Source organism: Poecile atricapillus, chromosome 4 (assembly GCF_030490865.1).
Source record: "Poecile atricapillus isolate bPoeAtr1 chromosome 4, bPoeAtr1.hap1, whole genome shotgun sequence".
In the NCBI taxonomy this organism is placed as follows: Eukaryota; Metazoa; Chordata; class Aves; order Passeriformes; family Paridae; genus Poecile; species Poecile atricapillus.
In genome coordinates, this window is record NC_081252.1 from 44,684,563 (window position 1) to 44,709,610 (window position 25,048).

At 37.8% G+C, this 25,048-nt stretch overlaps 3 protein-coding genes across 32 annotated transcripts in view; 1 reads left to right on the top strand and 2 right to left on the bottom strand.

Annotated features, from left to right (window-relative positions):
* LOC131578886 (uncharacterized) overlaps positions 1-1,341 on the bottom strand; it is a 111,669-nt gene extending 110,328 nt beyond the window's left edge. For 6 of the 28 annotated variants that reach the window (XR_009277578.1, XR_009277584.1, XR_009277577.1 and 3 more), the window contains exon 1: positions 770-1,340. Coding sequence is in view for 2 of the 28 variants with exons in the window: in XM_058838138.1 (XP_058694121.1) it covers positions 770-845 (76 nt within the window). In the remaining 26 variants the exon portion in view is untranslated. Of the gene's footprint in view, positions 1-769 lie in introns of all 28 variants that reach the window. The other 22 variants (XR_009277582.1, XR_009277579.1, XR_009277598.1 and 19 more) reach the window with 19 other exon arrangements.
* A 91-nt stretch (positions 1,342-1,432) lies between these two features.
* On the top strand, positions 1,433-3,970 carry SLC25A4 (solute carrier family 25 member 4). Its single transcript, XM_058838135.1, has 4 exons — positions 1,433-1,632; positions 1,880-2,366; positions 2,643-2,783; positions 3,133-3,970. The coding sequence occupies exons 1-4, from the start codon at positions 1,522-1,524 to the stop codon at positions 3,288-3,290; spliced, it is 897 nt and encodes a 298-aa protein (XP_058694118.1). The 5' UTR covers positions 1,433-1,521; the 3' UTR covers positions 3,291-3,970.
* CFAP97 (cilia and flagella associated protein 97) overlaps positions 3,539-25,048 on the bottom strand; it is a 32,297-nt gene continuing 10,787 nt past the window's right edge. For all 3 annotated transcript variants that reach the window (XM_058838132.1, XM_058838131.1, XM_058838134.1), the window contains 3 exons: positions 16,822-17,081; positions 8,687-8,837; positions 3,539-8,004 (listed from right to left, as the gene is read on the bottom strand). In XM_058838132.1, the coding sequence (XP_058694115.1) occupies positions 7,877-8,004; positions 8,687-8,837; positions 16,822-17,081 (539 nt within the window). In that variant the 3' untranslated portion in view covers positions 3,539-7,876. The remainder of the gene's footprint in view (positions 8,005-8,686; positions 8,838-16,821; positions 17,082-25,048) is intronic.

Genomic DNA, 25,048 nt, shown 5'->3' on the forward strand with positions numbered 1-25,048 from the left:
AGCTGGGGAAAGGCTCCATCTTCTCAGGAGGCCAAGGAACAAAGGGTGCTTCTGGAAATCACCCTTTCACCCAATCAGCTGACATCCACTTCTCACACTGGAGGCTCATGAGAAGAGACCTCAACAGACCTAAGAGCAGCAGAGGGCAAGAGAGACAGGGGATCAAATGCACTATCCCATTGATTCATGCTAACAAACACACTGGTGAGAAGAGATGCGCTGCCGTCAAGAATGTCTCTTTGTGAGACAGCCAAGATTTAGCATCTGCATTAGGATGAATTCTATTTTCATTACTGATACAAATTACTATTTTCATTACTGATACATATTACCAAATCAAAAGAGACCGTTACAAGTTCTTTGGTATAGCATTTTTCTTAATAGCTCTTTAGGACAAACTCCTTAGTATGCATCTATACCTTGCTGCATTGCCTTTTACATAACTATTCCACACAAGTCACCAAACAATGAATCATAAGCTCCTGCCTTCTTAGAGGGGTCCACCAGACAGAACAGATGAGAAGCAGATGGGGATGAGAAACTAATGGGGGAGCCATTTAATCTTCACTTGAGACTCAAACATTTTTCTAAGAACCAGATGCTGCATGAAGACAGAGCTTCACTACAGCCTTTACTCTTCTTTCTCACTTAGTGCAAGACAAGCAACTTCAGAACGCCTGGGCATGTGCTTCCCACGGTCTCCTCCCTTCCCTCCCCCTCTCTCTCTCTCTGAAGAGGGGATTGCCTGCGGGTCTTGCGAGGGTCTGACCTTGCAGGGGTGAAATGAGGGTACAATGCAGAAAGGCATGTTGTCTCCTCCTCGGGAAAGCCGAGTCCCAGAGCATGCTGGGGTATTTAAAGACCTCAATGCCTGCAAGTTCCACACGGTGCGTACAGCATGAAGCAGCTCTCTGGCCTTGACTCAAGAGAGGTCCAGTCCTGGTCACTGATGCCTATGAACACAGCACCACCTTCCAGGCTGGCAGTGCATCCCTGGGGAGCTTTGTTGTTGGGCACGACATCCGTGTCGCCCCTCTCTGCGTGATCCCCCGCACATGAGGGCAAGGCTTAATACACTCTCATCTGGCCGGTCGCACTGTCAGACCGCTCCGGGGAGGCTTTCAGCTCTCAGCCGCTGCCTCTCGCCCGCACGGAACGCTTAGTACGGCCTGAACCGCTCCTGCCAGCTCCCCACGTTCCCTCCGGTGCCTCCCGGGAGCTATAAATACAGCGGGCACATGCTCTGACACCGCGGTTCCCAGCAGGCACCAGATAACTTTAATTTGCCCTTTAAACGTCCCGGGCCCGCGTCCCTCGCGGCCGCCGCTCGGGCGAACATGGCGGGGCGGGCCCGGCGGGCCGCAGCCAATGCCCGCGGCCCGGGGGGGCGCCTCCTCCTATCGCGAGAGGCCGCGGGCTATAAGCGGGGCGGCGCGGGCCGCGGGGACATTTGTCCGGCGGGGTGGGGAAGTGTCCGCTCGTTGCCTCTCTCCGGGCGGGGCTGTCGGACCGGCTCGCGGCATGGGTGACCAAGCGCTCAGCTTCGTCAAGGACTTTCTGGCCGGCGGGATCGCCGCCGCCGTCTCCAAGACGGCTGTCGCCCCTATCGAGAGAGTGAAGTTGCTGCTGCAGGTAAGGGGGCGACGGGGGTCGGCGGTGCCGCGCCACAGGTGGTGCCGGCGCGGCGGGCGCTGCTCGGCGTGACTAAATATGGGAAGGAGCTCGGCCGGCTCCGGTTACGCGGGAGCTGCCCGGGACGTTCAGCACCGCCTCGGAGTGGCGAGAGCAGGGCCGGCCCTTCCGTGCCCTTCAGCGTGTGGGGTCACCCCTGCAGTGCCCCTCTCTCACTGTGCCGCCCTCCTCTTTCTCCTCCATTCAGGTCCAGCATGCCAGCAAACAGATCACCGCCGATAAGCAGTACAAGGGCATCGTGGACTGCATAGTCCGCATCCCCAAGGAGCAGGGCATCGCCTCCTTCTGGAGAGGCAACTTGGCCAATGTCATCCGGTACTTCCCCACCCAGGCCCTTAACTTCGCCTTCAAGGACAAGTACAAGCAGATCTTCCTGGGCGGAGTGGACAGGCACAAGCAGTTCTGGCGCTACTTCGCAGGGAACCTTGCGTCCGGGGGTGCCGCCGGAGCCACCTCCCTCTGCTTCGTCTACCCGTTGGATTTCGCCAGGACCCGGCTGGCGGCTGATGTGGGCAAAGGAGCCACCGAGAGGGAGTTCTCTGGCCTGGGCGACTGCATTGTCAAGATCTTTAAGTCTGATGGCTTGAAGGGCCTGTACCAAGGATTTAGTGTGTCTGTCCAGGGCATCATCATCTACAGAGCAGCCTATTTTGGGGTATACGACACGGCCAAGGGTAAGAAGTGCATGGAAGAGTGACTGCAAGGGAAGATCCATTGAGTAAAGGCACTCCAGGGCACTTGGCAATACAAGGACAAGCAGGGCTTGGCTCAGCACCAGTTGAGTGCAGTGCTAGAAATGTGCACAGGTGTTTCTGACATGCATTCTTGCCTCCCCTGCTTGCTGCTCTGAGACACCTTGGGTTTGAATTGACTCCGGGGTTGGTGGGTGATTATTCCTTCCACAGCCCTTTCCTTCTGTACTGATTCCGTTCATTTGTTCTTGATGACAGGTATGTTGCCTGATCCAAAGAATGTGCACATCGTAGTGAGCTGGATGATTGCCCAGAGTGTCACTGCAGTGGCAGGGCTGGTTTCTTATCCTTTTGATACTGTGCGACGTAGGATGATGATGCAGTCTGGCCGAAAGGGAGGTAAGAATAAGTGCTCCTGTGGTGTTCTGGATGCAGAAAGTTTCTCTTCATCAACGTAAGATAGGAGATACTGGGTATTTTTTTCATCTTACAGAAAATTAATAACCTTCTCATTGGAGTCCTTAAAAAATCTACGGGGAACATGCTGCTTATTTCTATCATGTTGATCTAAAGGAAATTACTTAATTTCCTATAGAAAATTTCCTACAGAAAATTTCCCTTAATTGATTACTAGATTTTAAATCCTCAGCTGTACTTTGCTAATTCCTTGTTGTTTTAAAGATACAACAGTTGAAACATACTTGCTTTATAACTTCAAGCCTTCTAATGTTTATGTTTGTTTCCACAGCTGATATTATGTATAAGGGCACAATTGATTGCTGGAGGAAGATAGCTAAAGATGAAGGATCCAAAGCGTTCTTCAAAGGTGCCTGGTCGAATGTGTTGAGAGGCATGGGCGGAGCTTTTGTATTAGTACTTTATGATGAAATCAAGAAGTATGTCTAAAACTTAACATCATAATGCAGTAGTTCAATTGTTCTCAATCAACTTTTTTAAAAATACGAACTTGTGATGTAATGGACAACAAAATATTTCCTAGGGAAACAGAATAAAACTTGAGTAGCATATGTGGCAGAGATAAAGATGCATTAATTTAAAAACTGTCCACAACATCACAGTTACATTTTCTATGAGAATTCCTCCACCATTTGTATTGGAACCTGTGTATATATTATACTTCAAATTGCAGGTAATAGATTTTGTCTAAAGACAAAATATAAATGGTCTATACCTCGTCTAAAATCTAATATTGTGAATTCTTAATAGACTGTCATAAATATTTATTATACTAAGTAATGTCTCTAGCTACCCAACACTGTGATGACATAACATGAATTAAAATCATGTTTTCTTCTACAGCTCTATTTTTTAATATAATATTAAGTGAAAAGTATGTCTGAAATAATAAACTGTACTAAAGCACCAGGCTGAATTCCTAACTGCAGTCTCTTCCCTGACAAATTATACAGTAATATGCTTGAAACCACAATCTGATTTTTCCAACATACTTTGTAAAATATGGAAATACAGTGTTTCAAAAATTCCCTGTATTGTCACAAAGGAAAAAGTTGTCTGCTCTGATGTTCAATTGAACTAAAACTGAAATAAATTAATATATTAATGAACTTCCCTGTTGTTTTCAGTACACTGAACACCTTACAAGCATGTCCTCCAAGGTGATGTGCTAATCAGGACACAGTTAGTGGCTGTCTCTTGAATTTTTTTTCAACAGAGCTTTAGGTAGGTGAAGTTATTGAGATTATTGATAATTCTACAACTGCAAAACCAAGTGGGATTCAGTTTAAGGGCACTGCAGCCAGCGATTTTGGAGATAAGCTTCCACCAATCTTAGCTGCTTGTATAATTTGTTTATATTACCCTTTGAAGCATCTCCTCATTTGAAGAGTGAAGTCATTATTGGTTATTTTACTTGAAAAATTATTCTAGAATTGAATACTCAAGAGTTATTAAAATAACTATACATTGAACCATTATGAACACATTGCACAACTAATTACTTGTGAGATCAGGACATACTTACTTTTTAAATATATAATAATATACTTTTTAAACTTTAGATGCTGCAGGGTTGTGAATGCATGGAAAAACAGGCTGTCTGATTAGGCAAAGGAGGGAAAGTGAGGTGTGGCCATTGCAGTTGTTCAGTTAGATTACATATAGGCAAGCATTTGCTATGTATCCACTCAGGACAAAAACCATAGAATCAGAGCGTAGTTTGTGTTGGAAGAGACCTTAGAGTCCAACCCCTGTGCCATGAACAGGGACATTGTCTACTAGACTCAGTTCCTGGCCTTGGACACTTCCATGGTTTGAGTGTCTACAACTTCTCTGGGCCATCTGGGCAAAGGGGTAAGACTAAGCAAGTAATAATCAAATAAACTTATCTCACCTTCATCTTTTACTGCTTCATATATATGGCTTCAAGTTATCCTTTTCCTATATTTGAAACATTTGTCAGATGCAGGTAAATCCTAGCTCACTGTCACTTGGCATGAGAGGCTCTGGTTGTCTGGCACAGATTCAGCCTAGCAGCTCTGTTCTTCCTGAAGGCAGGTACCAGCCACTAAACAGTGTCTGGAAGCAACATCACTTGAAAAAAAGAAGCATTTGGGAAATAATGGTACAAAAAATGACAGACTCTTTTAAAATTAACCAAATATAGATTTTTTTTTTGTCCCAGGACAAAACCTGCCCTGATTGTTTAATCTCCTTTTTTCATGGTTGCTCTCTTAAATATTTGCTTTCATAGATACCTGGTCTGTTTCCTTTCCCATAGCAAATAACCAGGGTTGCAATCTATCAAACCATAAGTTTATGAAGAAAACATGTCTACTGGTTTTCAAGCTGCATTAGTTTTCCTTAAAAACTCTGCCAGTTTCTGCTCCTTCTTTTTCTCCTTCCTCTGCACTCCCCTAATGACTCTGTACAAGAAGCTTGCTAACACAATCCAGCTATCCAGTTCTCATTTAGCTCGCTGGTAAGGCAGCAAGTGGCATTTGGATGTGTGAGGGAAGATCTAAGTTGGGTACAGCAAGACACTGTAATAGGCAGAGGTACAAAACCTTGGAGGAAATGTATATCTGAATAATGTAATTAAGAGGAAGCAAAGAAAATTTAAATAAGTGGAAATGAAAGAAGTTACATTCCAGAGAAGGTGAAATGGAGAGACTAAGGACTATTAAAAAGGAGAGTAAAGAGTATCAATGCAGGAAAATGCCACTGGGCTAAGAGAAAGTACATGAAATAAAGCATATGGAAAACAGGTAAATGGCTCGTTTCTGCTTAAAAGCCACTGCACACGATGTGGGAGATTGCAGGCAATATAAAGGTATCTGTGGTCAGAGTTCAAAACTGAATGAATTAACCATGCTTCTGAAAGCAGCTCTGCCCTGAGTCTGCAACACTCAGCACACTTGCTGAAAGTGCAACCTAAAATGCAGCCATCAGCTCTGACAGGTTGGAAATTAGAAGACTTTGCAGATGGTCTGCAATTGCTACTTGAACTCCCATTATCACAATCAATTAATACTACTTTTGTACCTCTGCAAGAGCTGGTCACAGGCAAACTAAAGCCAGTGACAAAACCATTATTCCCTTACATCTAACACTTGAACAATGGAAAACTTGCATTTTTTTTCTGTTTTTCTATGTGCCAAGCAATTCAACCTTCTTTGCATCTTAATACCAACCAATCGAAAATCTGCAAGAAGCCACTGCAATGACAATTCATGTTAAATATTTTATTTCTTATGATTTACAAATGACATAGAAAATTGACACTCTTTCATACCAAAGTTAAATAAGATGAAGCAACTAAAAGTAATCCATTGCATGAGTTTCTTCACAGAAAAAAAATTGTAATATGAACATTCAGAAGTATTTAAACTGTTACTCTGATATTCACATTCAAGGACAAAAATCTTTAAATAGAGAATAATTTTAATTAGTACAATAATAGAAATAAATACAGCAGCACTATACAAAGAAATTGTTAACAGTTCCTAACCATGAATAATAACTGCAATACAAATCTGTTTGCCACAATGCTGCTTAAAGTTAAAAGTTCCAAGTATTGTCAAACAGCTAAATTTGATCTGCGGGTCACCAAGTGAAGAAGCTCTGCCAAGCTATCACAAGGACCAAGTAAAAAGTGTGTTACAATGCAGAATACCTGAAAGCCTAAGCCCTCATGCAAGCACTAACAAAGAACAATACACTTTTCATGTCAAAGACCCAGCATTACCAAATACAGCTTTTTTTCTTTATCCATAATACAGCAATACCCTTCCTGGGAAGAAGCTGGGGAAACAAGCAAAGTTTCAGCAATATCCACAGACAGTGTCATCACAATTTGTACTCTTTGTAAGGCTACAGTCCTACAAAACAAGCTCACTGAAAGTTTGCCTTTATGTACAGAAATAAACCACACCACCTACTCTTGTGATTACCAATACCATTAAATTTTACTCCTCTTGTAAATGGATGTTGCTATTGGAGCTTATCTGACATTACTACAAATATTAGATATGAATATGACATTTAAAAACAGGTCAAGAAAAGTAACAAGACTTGGTTTTCTACTGTCTTTTCTTCCCCCTAAATCCTGGTTAGTAGTCACTCAAAATCAATGTTCAAGATGTTTCCTGCAGCTCAAGTTTACATCTCCCCACTGAGAAGAGCACACATCTGCATAGCAGGGCCATGAACTATTTCCCTTTCTTAACAGTATTCTCTAGTTTGAGAAGTAACCAGAACTTACTCTTGTTTACATTAAATCTGAAACTGCTGTTTACTTCAGTCTTTATTGTTGTTCAGATAGTATCAGATGCTTCTTTCCTACGCAAAGATCCCACTACATCTTCCAAAATCCAGTACAACTTCCAAAATTCTTTTGATCTGGAAGAGAGGCAGCCTTGCATACAAAACACACTCCAGGTGCTGAACGTTTAACAGTGGCAAAACATCATCTGCACCTCAGTATTCTAGCTCACCATGGAGGAATACACAATCTGCTTTTCACCTCTTCACACTGCTGTTAAAGATTCTTTCAGTCACAAGAACATGACCCACAAAATTCAGAAGGCTGTTACAGCCAGGATGTAAAGCAAGGACAATCCAGGAATTAAGCATATGCTCGTAAGTTTAATGCATTATTTTAAAGTATTATTAATATTTTAAAATTTGTATTTACATTTTGCACCTGTAGTGCAGCAATTCTGTCCTTCAATGTTATGGATACAAATTCCACTTACAATCTGATACTAAAATAATAGTTAAATTTCTATTTAACTTGTCCATTTAAATACCTCTTTCTCTTTCATAAGTTCTTCCTGTCACGGAAAACACTGACAGAAGTGTTTTATACCATTTTAAGACCATTTTGTAAGCAATTACTCTAAATGCATTTTAATTACTGAAGAATGCAGAAAATATTTTTGCACATAGAATTTACAAAAGCACTAAAAATAGAAGTTTGAATATCATCTCAGTATGCGAGGCAAAGAACACACTTATAACCAAGCAGCACAAACATTAGTGGATTTAGGTCTCTGTAGTGCCCCAGTGGGTGAATCAGACACGGGCTTTTCATTCCTCTGGCTCAGTGTACTTTGTACAGTGGATGATCTTGAAGCTCCTCCTGTTAACACACAAACACACGGAGTGAGAATGCTTATGTTCAGCACAACAGAAAACTTCACACTGTGTTAGTACTGTAACACTCATTACCCTAGCTCTCAGAATAAACCAAATAAATCAAACCAAATCACAGTAAATTGAATACAGCCCCTAAAGAGTTGATTATGAATTGTTTACAAATTATCAGGAAAAAAATTCAAGCCTTTGGGTCTTTAACCTGACACATGGTTCTGTAGAGACACATGGTCTACTTCCAAATCTTACACAGAGTTTCTGAGAAAAACAAGGGTACTATCAGTAGATCTGCATTTTCTAAAAGAGAATTTGAACATTCATTGATGTTATTTTGGGGTTTTTAGCTGGGTTTGTTCTTCCCCCCTTCTTTCAATAAAGGGTAATGGCAAAATGAGAAACACTTTACTACAGGCATTTTTTCTTCTTGGAAAAGATGATTGACAAGATCATTTATTAGAAATTTAGGATGGCAACAAAACAATGCATATAGTAATAACTTTTTGTGACTAGAAAAATAATTTTGATGACTTTCATTTGATAAATGATCAATCTAAAGATGACAAAGAATATATTTGATATTCTTAACAGTAAGCGCTTCACAATTCTGAATTATAGAAAGATAAACACATGCAAAGAAATGCAATGATCTGCAGCTTCAAAATACTTACTTGGAGGACTAAGCTGGCTCAAGGGAGATTTACCCCTTCTTACAGAAGGTAAAGAACTCAGGTAGCTCATGTGGCGGTGATAGTCCCTCAGTTGTTCAGAACGTCTCATACCAGCTGTTGGTTTCACTGCTTCCAGTCTTTTCAGGAAAGCCTTAATATTGAAGAAAAATGTCATCAAAAAAGACATAGAATGAATAGGATGCTGCAAAACAAACAGTCACAAATTGATTTTTATTTGAACTGCAAAAAGCCCCAAAGCTTTTAGCAGTGCACAAAAGGATCCTCCACTGGTGACCAGCATAGGCTACTCTGCTATTCAGTTCTTTTCTCAGTGTTACGACACAAATTGTAACTATCCCTTGCACATCATCACTTCTACATTGAGTACATCTTTAGTACCTCATAGTTCTCTGTGCTTTATGGCAACAATACATCTATTTGGTGACTATCATCGAAGGTAGTGAAGAAATGGATTCCACTATTCTAATCCTACATTTGGTTAGTCCTCCCTTCTAAATTTCCAGAAGAATGAGAAGTTTGGGGGTTTTCTTTATATCTTTGGTTTGCAAACAGATCATTTTATATTGTCCTTTATGAGGCCCAGAGAGGAATACTGACCCCAATTCTGTGAAACTAATTTGAAAAGGAAAGCACAAACATCTATGAGATTTCATTTTATCCATAATCTAATTTTAAGAGATTCTATTTGAAATTATTGATACAGACATCATTTTGTCTTGTTGAAATTAGCCCTGGAAATCATGAGGCAAGTGATATATTGGAATAACTACTCACACAGTATTTTAAATATACAATTCCCTATTCTGCATAATTTTTCTACTTGAAACACATTTTATCGGTTTAAGACATTTCAATAATCTAAAAAAAGGATCTGATAGGAGGACAAATTGGGAATAACCAGCTACATGCAACTTCCAATTAAAAACTTCACATTTTTAATATATTTCAGCTTTAGTGGAGGCCTCACATAGATCTATTTATTTTCTCTTCTAATTTCAATTAATTTGATGGCTTGCAAACATTAGGCAATGACACAGCCTTTGCTGGTCCAGCTTCTGACATACATTCCATCAACAAGAGAATGCAAACTGTGCTTACAATAAGTCTCCAAAGTACTAAAGGTAACTCTCTTTAGAAGATGCATTGTCTAGATGTATACTTGCATGGTCAATAAACTGTATCACCATTAAACTGCACACCTAATCATGTACTGATTATTTTTTTTTTTAGTAAGAATAAAAAAAATTTACAAGAAGTGACTTAGGAAATAGTATGGTTTTTACAGGATGTCAGTTGTCATTGTCTAACTATAACAGGAACCTACAAACTCATGGTAGTTTATGCATGGGCACTGGAAACCTGCACAGAGTGCACAAGAGAGAAAGGACAAGTGACTTTGGCTCAGATGTAACATGCCACAAGTGCTTGCATCAAGTGCCAGCCAGTTCATCATCAAGCAGGAATACCTAAGTAAGCAAAAGTCAAAGGAAGGACTTCAGCTAGAAATAGCTCTTCACTAAAGCCAGATACAGAACATGAAATGGTAGACTTGTCTCTAAATGTTATAGCCAACATTTTTCTCACAACTTCATCCACATCTCCTCATACAACTGTGCATGTTTAGACTTGCAGAGATCACTTATTTTACCTTCAGTATTAAAAATGGAAGCTCTTTATACATTCAGTTCCATCACAAATATCAGGTAAATTGTAGAAGTGAATTTCCTGTGAGAGATGCGCACTCAGTTGTAACAGCCTCACAGAATTTGCATACCTTAACACTGCAGTAATTTCAAGCTTGATTCTGAACATACCGGCTTTTTTATACATACATACATACACACACACACATATATATATGTATGTATATATATATATATACACCCACTTCATTCTAGTTTAAATAAAATTGTCTGCTTTTGCTTTTATGCCTAGATTTTGAAAAGTATCAAGTCACCATTAATGATGGGGAAAAAAAAAAAAAAAAAGAGCTACAATAAAAACAGATACAGATTCTGTGGTGCAGGAGTGTCCGAAGGAAAGCTTTTCTAGAGAATAAGAGCTCATGTGGTTCCCTTGTCTTCTTCTGTGGATTATACCAAGGGCATGTTAACTTCCATTCTATTTTCGATCATGAATTTTGCTGTCTGGAAAACAGCCTGCTACATACAGAAACAAATGCATCAACACAATGAAATGGCAGTCCTGACCTACTAAATCTGTAACCCAGAACTAATCTGATTTTTATGGTTTTATTACCAACCCTATACAATCTTGAGGTCCCTAAAGTGCTTTTAAGTCATACATATAAATTTACTAATTCTTTATGTTCTCCTTTCGAGAAATCAATTGAAGAAACCTGGCACTTTCCTTGTTCTTCAGAAGTACCAAATCTCTGGAGCTTTAATCCTGCATCACTGAAGTAAATAGCAATTTCATCATTGATCTCAACAATCAAAGGAATCAGATTACAGAACATAACTCAGGTGTTCAGAATCAAATATATGTTCCAAATAAAATTTTAAAGAATAAAAAAAAATGAGGAACAGACACTAATGGCAGGAATGCTATTAGTTGCTCTAAATTACATCGTAGGTGCTCAGAGCTCTTGATTCAAACTCAAAACATATATAGCATCATATCATTGATGACTTCTCATCTTGGCAACAGACTTCCCTGGATTATATTTCCCCCATCTTCTTACTTTAATACTGAGTTTGCAGTTGAAGTAGAATATTTAAAAAAGAAAAGTCACATAAGGTGTTCCTGCATGATTACCTTCTAGGAATAAAATAATCTTTTATAAATCTAGGCATATGGACATAGATTAGTATCTATAAAGATACTAAAATACATATTTGTCGATGACTGAACTGTCAGAAATGCCAACAATTTGAGAAGAAACTCAATACAAAAAACTGCTGCTACACAGTGGGCCAAAAGAAAACCTGCTAGTTCAATTTTGGACACATTGGGAGAGCACTGAAGGTAATTCTAAAGCTCTCTGTCAGAAAAAGAAGAAAAACCCCAAGCACAATTAGTACAGAGTCTTCTACAGCTATGTTGAAGAAGGAAGGGAAAAAACACTGAAAATGTAGCACTCTTAAACTAAATTCAGAGAGAAGGTTAAAGATTTTATTTTTCCTTGGTTTACTTTGCTTTTTAAAAGTATGAAGGCTTCAGTTTCACCTCCTGTGAATCCTAATCAGCTGACTAGTGTGCCTTGACAGCTGTTCAAATTTATTTATATTACACCTCCTCTAATGTCACTGATGTTAGTGATCACGCTGTCCCTTTGCAGAGTCTAAGGGAAACAGATAACTCCACTCAAGGACAGCTTTCTGCTCTTATCAATACAAGTATATGTCATTTTCTTTAATTGCCATTTGCATTAACTAGCTCTAACCTGACAAACTCTAACAGTCAGAAAACTCTTAGAGGTCCTCAATTTACAGGGAAGTCTTTTTAACTGAACAGCTATCAAGTTCATGTGTGGCTGGCAATAGCACAAGGAAAGTAGGCTAAGAATACAGAAAAGAAAATGCCACAAAATTAAGCAGTTTGCAAAGTGTTCAAAACTTTCCTTGAACACACCATAGCAGTGCTATGGTAATCTCAAGTTCAGGTCAGGAATCTGAAGACCATAAAAATCTGACCACAAAGAGCCTATAGCCTAAATACTATAATTACAGAATTATACTCTTTTTGTACTGAACTCTAAAATATTTTAGCCATGCACATCTGTGTGCCAATCCCGCATCCTGACAGCTTCCCATTATGACAAGGCCATGGAAACCTTTTGCCACTGCATTTTTTAGTCTCAGGAACTGAGACTAAACATTTTGTCTTTTGGCTTGGCATACACCACCTTTGAACTCAGTAAGTGAAAATACCATATAAAATCCTGTGTGTTTGAGTTTCTGAGGAGTCATCAATGCAAAACGAGTATTTCTGAGTTTCTATGACCACATGTGAGAGATTACATTGTTTTTCACAACTGCATTCTGTCCAGCTTTCTCCTTCAGTGCGAGATCAGTGAGACTAAACATACCTGGTATTCTCTCCACAACCACCTAAGTGTGCAGTATCCAAAGCCTGATGATGCTCTCTAACTCTGGGGCTAGTCCTTGGGGACAGGACAAAGGAAAGGCAGAGAAAAAGCAGTATGGAATACTTCTAGGAAGGAAAGTACAATGTGCTCAGGTGCAACTCTGATAAACCAGCGGCCCTCCTCCTACTTCTTTCCATGCCAAGAAGTTATTTTCCTTGTTGCAGCACAACACATTTGGCAGGGCAGGCATAGCACAGGATCAAAGGAATATTCTTCGTACATGGTGTCAGCCAGGTAGGGAGATGGCCAAAAGCACTGTCCCTCCTTTGTCCTTTACTCCCTACCCAATTATGACAGCACATCTGCACCATTAAATCTAGTGGAGACTAATAAATACACATTTATTTATGGCAGTACAATAAATGCATTTCTAAAGGAGACTCAGGATTTCCAGCAGGACAAAGGCAGCTCTGGCTGCAAGAGAATGGAAAGTCTCCCTGAAGAATCCTTGTGCTGGTAGAGGCCACTGACTGCAGCAAGTAGTGTCCAGAAGTAATAATGAACCTGCAGCACAGAGGACTCAGGAAACCATGTAAATGAAAAGAGAAACACAGTAAGTGATTTTTAAAAAAAACTAGTGCAGAAGGGTCAATATACTGGAACTGGGATCAGAGTTAGATCTGTTAAGGCTTCGGGTATACTTGTGGGAATACGAGGTGAGGGAGTGAAGAACATGGAGTCTTATGTGCAGTGAGCATAATAGCATGAGGTATAGGAAGAATGTGCAGGAATGCATGGAAAGACCAAATATCCACAAAAAAAAGAACACCCTTATCTTGAGCTAAGGTTTGAGAACTGCCCCTACCAGAGCTGCTAAGATCTTCCAGTGAAATTCCAATGTGAACTCAAAAGGTCACTGTTCCCTAGGAACTTGACTGAACATTGCAGCTTAGCTCACTGAGGTCATCTAACACCTAAATCCTCGTCAGAATTAATAAAATGAATTAATAAAAATGAAAAAAAAACCACTAGAAAACAATACAGATATATAAATTCCTTCTGAGTTCTGAAGAAGTAATTGAATTGATTGATGTGATGACTGCAAATCAGTATTTCAAGGATCCCAAACACTTACCTGTTTAGGCCAGGCATTACACAATAAACCATTAAAAGTTTCAACGGCATAGTCTATGAAGTTCAGTCTCTTAATTTACACTGGTGAAAATGATTACTCTATCAATAGAGATAGACACACATATGCAGACATAGGAACACAGTAACACATTGGTCACACTTAAATTCCTTTCCACTGAAGAACAGGGATTGAAATTATTTTCAAACACAAGAGTAGAATGTTTTCTTAATCAACAGCATCCTCTGTTGGCAAGAGACACACTCTAGCACTACTTGCTAGCTCTGAAAAGCAACCAAAAGTAGGTTCCATTTATGAAAGCACAGTCAAAAGCAAGTACAAAAGTCTGGCATTAATTTTATCAGTCATCTGTTTTGCTAATTGTGCTTTTCCCATAAATTGCTAACCAGTACTTTGAAACTACTGTTCACTAGAGCAATATTTTTATTCCATCACTGCTCTTTCTAACAAAGTCTGTGAGAACAACATATTTTCCCTGTACCTCTTGGCACCCTTTCACAAAGCTAGGGAGCACAAAACCACTCAGATTCCTCTCTAGTTTCCTAAAAGTGTACTTACTTTCCTGCATCATCTCTGATACTAAATGTCTGCAAGAGCAATCAAACTTTCTGATAACAGTAAGTACTGGCAATACTCTAAGAATGTTCTGGTGGAACATATGAACATTTTCCATAGACAAATTGTTAATTTCAGGACAAGAAATTATAAAACCTGTGCCAATGACAGAAAAAAAATAAAATAAAAAAAAAAATCTCTGCATCAAAACTCTTTAACCCCCTGCAGAGACAACAGTTGTAGATTTCTTTTCTTGAATTATTTACAAAACTCTGCATCCTTCTACTATAGACATTTCACAAAGGTGTATCAAACACCATATCCTGTATGCAGCACCCTCAGGCCTTGTATAAAAAGGATTCCCACAAAGCAAGAGAAAACAGATTGATAAGAAAGTTCCACAGAATTCCACCAATTCCACCTCTCTAAATTTATGAAGGTGAGGTAAGCTGCTGACCAGAAGAAAAAAGGCTTGTAAAGCACATATTTTACCAATAGAAAGAAAAAAAAAACCCCACCATCAATGAATAGGGTAGGGCTGCTCTTCCATTTACAGTCTCAGAGAAAAGTATGTCACACTTGTATTTGCAAAACATAGTGCTACAAAAATCAGTATGTTAAAACTGTGAAGCTCTAGGTGTACATAACACTTCAAACAGAATAAAAGCATGAACAAAATTACTAAAAAATTATAGCAAAGTTAAACAAAATGGAAGAGCTGCACTGATGAATCACTGATCCAAAAAGAACAGAATATATCATCCTGAGTTTGAGGAAAAAAATAAACCATATAAAATGGTTTATATAAAATGCTTTTATAATCTAAACAAGCATAACATCTTAACGTTAATTCTCATATCAAACGTTCACCCACATTGCTGAGACAACAACTAAACTATAAATGAGTAAGTAAATGAACAATACTATTTCTTGGACTTCATGCAACCACCATTCATCTCTAAGGTCTACTTAAGCAGTGATATGTGAAATGACTCTAGGTCTGCTACATTTTGATCCAAAAGTTGCAAAAGCAAGGCAGTCTTGAACAAACACTACAATAATATATGAGAAAAGGCTCATGGCTTTGAGTAAACAGAAGTGTATTTTAAAATATCCTATACGTTCATTTACTGTAATCATCAATCATTATGCACTACAGCATGGAACTGTTACATCCTGAGGCACTGTGGCACAGCACTTCCTCCCCCATCACCTAAGAATATATTCTTATTAACAAGAATGTGGTAGAGCAAGACCTGTTTTCAACATTTGAAATAAACACTATCAACACCCTCCTACCAATTTAAACACACCAAAGCCTAAAAACATTTCCTCCCCAGCCAATGACAGAAATCACACATGTATAACAAAATCTTGTGCTAATTTCTTTCAGACTTTAAAGTATAATGTGAACTGCAGTCTAGTGGAGCTGGGGAGAAACTTTCCTAATTTGCAAAGTTTTAACAATCAAGCTGGAAGAATGAAAATGTAATAGCTTTTCCCAAGTAAGGCAATCAGACTTTCTCCCTGTTGAATCTGTATCTCTGTGTGTATAGAAAAGGAAATTGCAACCTATACTTACAGAGAAGGTAAAAAGTAATAAATTACATCCAGTATACATTTTCCAATTATTTTAACTATAACTGTATGTCTTTTCCAAACACACTGACAAATACATAGGAGATAAGAAAATGTCATTACATGTATGTATTACAATTCAATTACTCAAAGTATCTTACTCAAACCAGTTTTACTTCTATTATTTGAGAACTCTGGCAATATCCCTACAAGTGAGTCTGAATTTTTGTTTTCCTGTAAAGTAAGCTGTTGCAATTGCCATTACACTGTGGCAGAGTGCTACAAATATTCAAAGACATAGATAGCTATGAGTCAAAAACCAAAACTGACATTGACTTTGTATTTCAAATATAATGGGTTTGATGCTATCATAATGATTGTTCTATTTTATTCAAGCCTGTTTTTGAGAGACTAGTAGTCATGCTGCATACAGCAGAATGAACAGTTAGACTGCTATCCAAGTGTTTTGAGTGTTAACAATAACAGTTGTTCCTCTTAAATGATATCAAAGTAGAGCAAGTGCATATAAACTAAAATCTACTTCCATCTGAAAAAAACCCATAATTACTCCTACCTCTCTCCCAAAAATCCAAGAAACTCACCCATATAAACAATTATGCCAACACCATAGTAGTGGAAATTTATTGTTGACTTACTGCAGTCTCTACTAAAGATCCATGTGCTGCCTCATTAAATTTCTAAGTATTTAGCAACAGCTCATCTGACAAGAGATAGTCCCTCTCAATTTACTGATCCACGTCCACACTCAAAACTTACCAGGTTTTCTCTTTCAATTCTTTGCTGCTCTTTTTGCCTGTTGAGGGCACTGTGGTACAATCTATGCGGTGGTACAGATGTCTTCAATGTGCTGCTTCTCTTTGGCCTTGCAGACTGTCTGGACAGTTCTTTTAGCAACCTCTGGTTTTCCCGATCAATCTGTCTTACTTCTTCATTCGTGAACGAGTAATTTTTCCTTATTCCTTTAGATGGCTGATCGATGCTTAGATTTTGTTCTTTTTTATCCAACTGTAAGAAAGCTTTAAAATAGCAAAAAATGAAATAAACAAGCAGATTAGAAAAGACAGTTTCAGGAACCCAGTACTAAACATAAATTAGAACCAAGAATTAAAACATAAATTAGTATTTAGATGTTTGCAGATAAAAAAAAATATTTAAACTTTGCTCTCAAGTTAATCTAAAGTATCAATCCCAGCTGAGAGGCAGAATAGAAACCATGTTTCAGACAGAAAACTGACACTGGGGAAGCCTGAGTCAGAGACACAAAGTGCACTTCTTGATAACACCTGAAGCAAGTCTACATTATATTGGTGGAGGAAATGAAAAGGACATGATGAAAAGTAAATTTAATGGATGGAGACAAATGAGTGATCACACATAACAAAAGAAAAATTACTGGGACTTGGAAATTTCAAACAGTAAGCAAACAACAATCAAGCCATGATAATAAGGTTTCAAGACACAGAATGCACGCTCAAAAATACACAGCAACTTGACGTGCACAATTGCAAGATAACTAGAAAAGTTCACTCTTAGCCAGAGCCAGTTCCACTGCAGCTTTGCTGTTGACCTATTTCTAAGCCTTCACTTTCTAAAGCTCTGCAGCAGGTCTTCTGGCAACTGCTGTATAAGAGTTTTGCTCTCATGGTGTTACCCCGTCAAACCATTGCATTATCTATGGTACAGGAATGACAGCACCAGGTTAGGTTAGACAGATTTTTTGAGCAGACACAGACAAAAAAGTCTCACTTGTGCAATTCCTCACACTCCTCCAATATCACAATGCCTTCAGAAGACATCCCTCACTCTTACCCCTAAAAGTTCCACACAGGCAAAACAAGCATCCAAAGCAGAAAGAAAAAAAAACCAAACCAAAAAACTCAGGCAGGCAGTAATATTTTCTCAGCAAACACTTCTGCATTAGCAATCTGTTTGGAAGAGATGGCCGAGGCAGCCTGGCAGCCTAACAGTTAAAAAAACTCAAAGAATGAAGAGCATTTTCTTACTTCAAAATGAAATGAAATATTTTTACAGGATCTCAACTGATTTTATTTCGGAATTGATGCAACTAAATATTGCTACTGTCTTTGAGAAATTTAAGAACAGTATTCAAAATGCAAAATCCAAACACTTCATGAATTTCAACATTCATCTGGGAATTAATAAACTTGCACTATCAGTATGCTAGCCAATGTAGGCAAGAACTGTCCCCAGGCAGCTCTGTGAGGTTGCACACATAAACGAATTCTGCTTTTGTTCGTCAAGAGAAGATGCAAATCACCTCAAAACCAAGAACAGTGCAAACTAGCACAGATCAAGTGTGCTAACCAACAGGTTAATACAACATAAATGTCTTGAAAAACATCTCTACAGTTTAGTAAGTTATTCTCAAGGTAAAACTAGTAGAGCCATCAACACCATTAGAGGAGACAAACCTGGAATGAGATTCATCTGGATAAACCTACAAGGAACAAAGAGAATTGCAAAGAAAATAACTAGAGCCACACAATTCACATCAGCATACATCTGCAGCAGAAAATGCAGCGTACATCACAGTAGAAAACATTTTAGAATGTCTTTACTGCAAAGAACAAGCAAAACTAGCACTGCAGAACACAGCTAGAAGAAAGTAAATTGAACAACTATCTGAAGATACCACGTTACATAATTGATATTTTTATTATTATGGAGCTATGAAAGGTAATTTTACCTTTTGCCTTATATCCATAGCATCTCGTGGGTTAAAGAGGACTGCACATCATATGCGAAAGTGGAAATCCGGTTGTGACAAAGAACAGCTGTTAAACTCAAGTCTTGACCTAGCTTTGTGGCATCAATGCTATTGATGATGAAGTGTATTACAAGAGACATTTAAATTTCTGAATGACTGTCAGCACAAATTTCCAACAATTCTTTTGCCTCTGTGGAAGGTGACAACTAGTCAAAATCAACTTAAAGCAATGACATTGTAATAAATGTAATAAATAAAGACTTTTTCAATTAGAAATACAGGTTTTATGCCTTCAGTGGTCAATGACTTTAAATTCACTGTAAGACCGCAGTCTGTACTTTGGCAGAGACTGTATATACTTTTGATTATAACCAGTAAAAATATTTAAAATGCTTCAAGATAATTACTTACTACCTATTTTTGGACTTGTTCACTTCTCTGGTAAACTGCTGTTAGGTGTGATGAAAAATAAAACCCAAGCAATGACATGGAACAAAGACCTTTCCCTTTTATCCCAAAATTGGTCAGTAAATGCTACTAGAAACAAGGATTCAAGGAACCCTGAAGCTATTGCTACACACAGGGCTCAACAAGCATTGTATTACTTTATCACTCAGATCTCCTGGGGGTAGTGGTATGCAACTCCTGTGTCATTGAACACCCCTTATTTTACCAGAAGCTCCCAGCAATTGAAGTGAATATGTATCTATGTCCATACCCATGCATTGCTCTACTGGACACTACTTATATATGCAAGGACAAAATTTTACTAACTTTATTCTCATCTTTCAGCTTCTTCTGACACATCCCCCCTCATCACAGACTTTTTTCATTCATCTCTTGTTTCTTCTTCCTTTCCTTAGCCTTTTTCCTTTGAATATGTATCACTTCTACAGTGCCTCATCCACACCTTTTATCACCTCACCACAAAATAGCCTCTCCCACTTGTGTCAGGCAGAAAGAGACTCTATACCACTTTCTTCAATATGTTGTTCATTCTTAGCCTCATTATTTTTTATTTATTCTTAATGTAGTCTTAACTGACTTTACTACTGCAAACAGCTTTCTGGCAACTTTTGAGGCTGAGAGCTTGCTAACAGTCATAATATTGAATTTATCACAACTCAAGAGAAATATATTAATACAGTGAAAGAATTAAGAACACCACAAAGGTTCTGTGGTGAAGTTACTCAGTGAAGCCTTAGCGGACAACTGCCAAAACTGAATAAGTAATCTACTGATAAATGGCTGAATTACAGAGGACTCATTAATTTTGCATCAGAAGCTCAGACCCAATACAACACATGCAGCACCAAGTGTTTTTTTCAAGGGGATGGAATGAAAATATCAATCTAAAACTCTCCAGTTCCTCAAATGATATTATTATTAGCCTTCTATATGACCCAAGAACCCATTTGAAACTTCACAAACAGCTTTTTGCTACAACACTGCTGCAATACACTAAAGCATTGGATCAAGTAACACAGTACAAGTACCTGGTTTGTTGTTCTTCAAGCTGTTAATTAATTGGAGTTATGTTTTACTTGCTTAAGATCAATATTCAGGAAGAATTTAATCTGCAAACACCACAGCAAAGCAAACCATAACTTAGTGGACCCTACCCATAGATAGTCTTTTTTTAAACCACACAAATGCAATGCTGATCTCCATAGGAACTGTGTCACATGAGAGTTTAAAGTTCAGTAGAAAAAGACAACATAATGCATACTGCATCATTTTAGTAGAAGAGCATCACTAAGACCCCAGCATGCGTGTTTCTAACAAAACAAGCAGAAGAAATCACCACTCCTTAAATTATGTTCAAATAAATCACAGAAACAAAATCTAGAAAACAGAGGGGAAAAACTTTTTTAGGTCTTCCTGAAGCAGAGGTGACATTCTTTCCATGGTTCAGAAAGACACTTCTGACCCCTGAATTGCTTCCAGTCACCTGAAAATGAAAATGATGCCTCTGCAAAGCATCATTTATACAGTACCATATTCCTATTCTCCACACACTTGCTATGACAGAAAATTAGGTAATCCACAGTGGGAATGTATGTCCAATATGCACTGAATTCATGCTACTACTCACTGGCAACATTGCTTTCATGGCAAAGACAGTAGGTGTCTAAGTGAGGTCAGCACATGCCCACAAAACCAGGGACAATTCACCATCGATAAGCAAAAAAAAAAAAGTAAGATTCTGAATGCTATTAAATACTGGTAGCACAGTTCATGTTACATAATTCAGGTGCTTTGAGTTTTATATTTATTTCAATGATTTATTCATCAATGCACCCACACTACTTTTTAATCACAAAGCCTAAGCATTTGTATGGTTTACCTATCTTTGCATTGGCCACTGACAACATGAGATAACTACAGTTTAAGGTTATGATTTTAAGTTTCTAAGGAGTTTGTAAGTCTTGGAACAATGAAATATGATTTACCTATCATATACATATTCTATCAGTGGGTAATAAGTAATTTAACTAAATCACTAGTTATTTTCACTGTCAGTCAGACCTTAAATGTAATTTGGGGTAGATGATATATAAGCAGCAGCATTTGCAGAACAACTTGCATACTGTGCATGGATTCACAGGATTTCTATGAAAGCTGGTTTCCATGGAGAGATACCTGACTTTTTTTTTTAAGCCATAAACAAGCTGTTTATTGCTTTCAATTTCTAAGCATTGAAATAACCTTGCAGAATGAGAAAGGCCAAACCTTACATAAAATACAACTTATAATTAGCAAGTCAAATGCATTAGGACAGGATGATACAGTCGTCCTAATGGCATTAAGGCTAAAATCAAAATCATGCATGTTTCAGTGTATCTTTTGCAATCCCAAAATAAATTGTTTCAATGCTTACACTTGACCGATATTTTATTTCATACTGCTACACTACCACATGTATCACATTTGAAAAGTACAAAAGGATTAAATAAAACACGATTCTTCATCAATACATAGTAGTTTAAGAGTGAAACTATTTCCCTGTGATAGCTCTAAACAAATACTATCTAGAACATCCATTATTGTAGGCCACAGAGCACTTTAAAAGAGATTTTGGAAAATTCAAGATTTGGTGTTTTTTTAAGTAAAGGAGAATGTCCTTTTCAGGTGAAAAATGTCCCTATTTAAACATGCTTAAATAGGGCTGCCAATTATCTCTTGATATCATGACAAAGATCTCTTACAGGCACTGCACTTTTTTTCCCCATAATTACAGAGTTTCTCATGGATGTTGGGGAAGCCTGTATCTCTCCATAATCTCACAGATCTTCAATTTATTTTCAAACTCTAAATATAAGAATAAGATAGCAATTGCTCTTCCACCTCAACATGAGTTTCTAGGCCTGTGAAAACCAAGCATATGAATAAACATACATATAGAAAATTAGCTCAAACTCTGAACATACACACTAAATGGAATTCCCCAGAAAAGCTATATATGCTTAGTTCAACTCTACAGTTTGGGTACGTGTATATTGTAGAGTCTGCTTTAAATTTAGATAGCAGCTTTTCTACAAACACACCAGTTCAGCATGAATGAGCACTTAGATAACACATCCCTAAAGAGAACGAAGTTTCAGTTATCAAAAACTTGTTCTATTTCCTGAGTGACAAATTACACAGGGGGCGGGGGGTTAAAGTGATTGCTTCATGTTCAGTTGAAGCTGCTATTTAATTTTCTACAATAGATTTTATTCAGAAACACAGTGCTTTTACTTTCATAATAATGGTATTTGTATTACTGAGCTTTTCACAGGGGAAGCTCTGACTATTTTAAAAATCTAAGGCATAGAAGAGGCAAAAAGATTTATCAGCACAGAGGTCAGCAAGAGCTTCAAGGATAGAACTCTGGCCAATTGCCCTACTTACCCCACTGCACCACCTCCTCAAGTTAATAATAGCAAATACCATGGATTTACAGACTAATTCTTACAGACACTTCTGTGAGACTTCAACCCCATTTTAGAGAGAAGAAAACACAAAGTAATAAATTTTTTAGCACTGTATATACCTTGTGCTATCCCCTTGTATTGATACCACACAAATTTAGATAAAGACTTACAGAGTAATTTTAGTAGACAACTTTGTTCTGAACTACAGAAATCATAAGATTTGTCTGAAGACAGAGCAAATCTGTAGCATAATGGATTGAGATAGAAAAGTATTTACTTCACACTCCTACACTTAACCTATCTCTTTATCTGCACAGACTTATAGGGCCAATCAAAAGAACATCAGAAAATTTTCCAATTTGTTTTATTCTCAGCTTTTTAACATGGCGATTTATGAAATTACCTTCAAAAACAATCTTTTACAATCTATTTCTTTGCATTGCCATACTTAATTCTCTTTTTGTGTTCAGATTACTCAAGAGTAGAGCAGAGGAAATAACTCTGACATTTTTTATTAGTATGGGTTTAGAATAGTGCTTTCAGTTATTCATTTTCTGAAATATCTTTAAGGTTTATAGCATAGTGGAAACATCATCAAATCACAAAACAGTTACATACAAAGATCTATATAACATCCTGAAACAACTGAAAAATTGTATTTCTACCTGAAATTTTATAATCACACCCGCTATCAGCACTACCCATCTAAAAATAATCAAAGTGCAACATAGAGCAGGGAGACTATGAGATTTCCAACTAGAACTATGTTATTTGTGAGATTTTACCTTATTAAGAAATGTATAATGGTAAATTTGGCTTTTATCAACAACAAGCATAGCTTTAGGAGTTGTAAAGGCGTGATAAATTTTTGTCTAATACAACTTTTAAAATGCTTATAAATTAATAGTTTTCAATATGAACACAAATAGGTAAAGGACATTCAATTACTTTTAACTGCAACAGTTCCTAAATGCTTCAAATTAATTCTGCTTTAAGATACACAAACCACTTTGCTGACTGTAATAAATAACCAGACTCTTGTGATAGTCAAAAACTTGTTCTTTGAACAAATTTCTTTTCTTTTTTTTGTTCTTTTTTTAATACAAGAGATTCCAGTTTTCCCAAATGTATGCACTGGTAATGTGAATAATCATACAAAATTAATTACTGTGTGCTCCATAGAAACAACACAATAACAGATTACATGGAAATTATGCAAGTGTCTGGGGACCTTGGGAAATTAAATCAGTATGACTGCTATAAATGCTTAGGTCCAGCTATATTACGAGCATATTTGACAAAAAATTTAAATAAAATGCTTCATCGGTTTAAAATACTGGAAGAGTATTATACTTTAAAACAAATCATGTTTATTTAACCATTTTTTCATGCACTCAGGTCTGGGCTTGCAGTGTTCTCACTTGAAGCAATGTTTATGCCTATGCAGTTCTGATGAACATTTATTGGAGACTGGTGGGTAGGGGAAAATTATTTGCACTTTTTTTTGCCCTAATGAGTACAAAAAAAATCTGTAAGCAATAACTCAGAATACGATTAGCTCCTATTTTCCCAGAGTAGTTACTTTCCAACATTAATAATTCTGCCCTATTTAAACTTCAAAATGCCCAAACTAATTAAGCTATGTTGTGCTTGCTGATTTAGAGAGGCACTTGGGAGTAATATACACATTAACCAGGAACATTAGACTATATGAATTCTACTTCTCATTACTCCATCTTTATTATTGTTATTTAGAATTGGTTTTCAGTTTTGAGAAAAAAGTTCCTCTCCCCAACAGAGATTCATCTCTAAGAATACCTACTCTGACCAACAATACCCATTTGTTTTAGGGATTAGATGAATCTATTGGTAATCACCAATAAATATCTTCTTGCTAACTAGGAACAAATAATGACGTAGGACATCATAATTTCAATTGCCTAGCAACACCTCTTCTGACATCATGTTTTGATAACTGGTTGTTTCTAGTATGAAAGAGTGGCTGAAGCACAAGAACTGTCAGAGATGAGAAAAAGCTCTACCTTTCTTGAAGGCTAGAGTTCTTTTCTTAACATCAGAAGAATTTCCATACAAGTAAAATCCTCATTTTTTACTTAAAAGCTGGTTATACCATGTATACAATATATTCTAAATCCTTATTCGCTAGAAGCTCAGTCTGGCAAGGTGCAAAGTGAAGAAACACAACACATGCAGTTTTAGTCATGCCAGGCTTACTTCAGCACAGCAAACTCGGCTTAGACTGTACCAGACTTAATCTGCAAGAGGCTTTCCTCACCTGAGATCAGCAAATTTCTTGAGTTAAACCTTTTTTATTCCA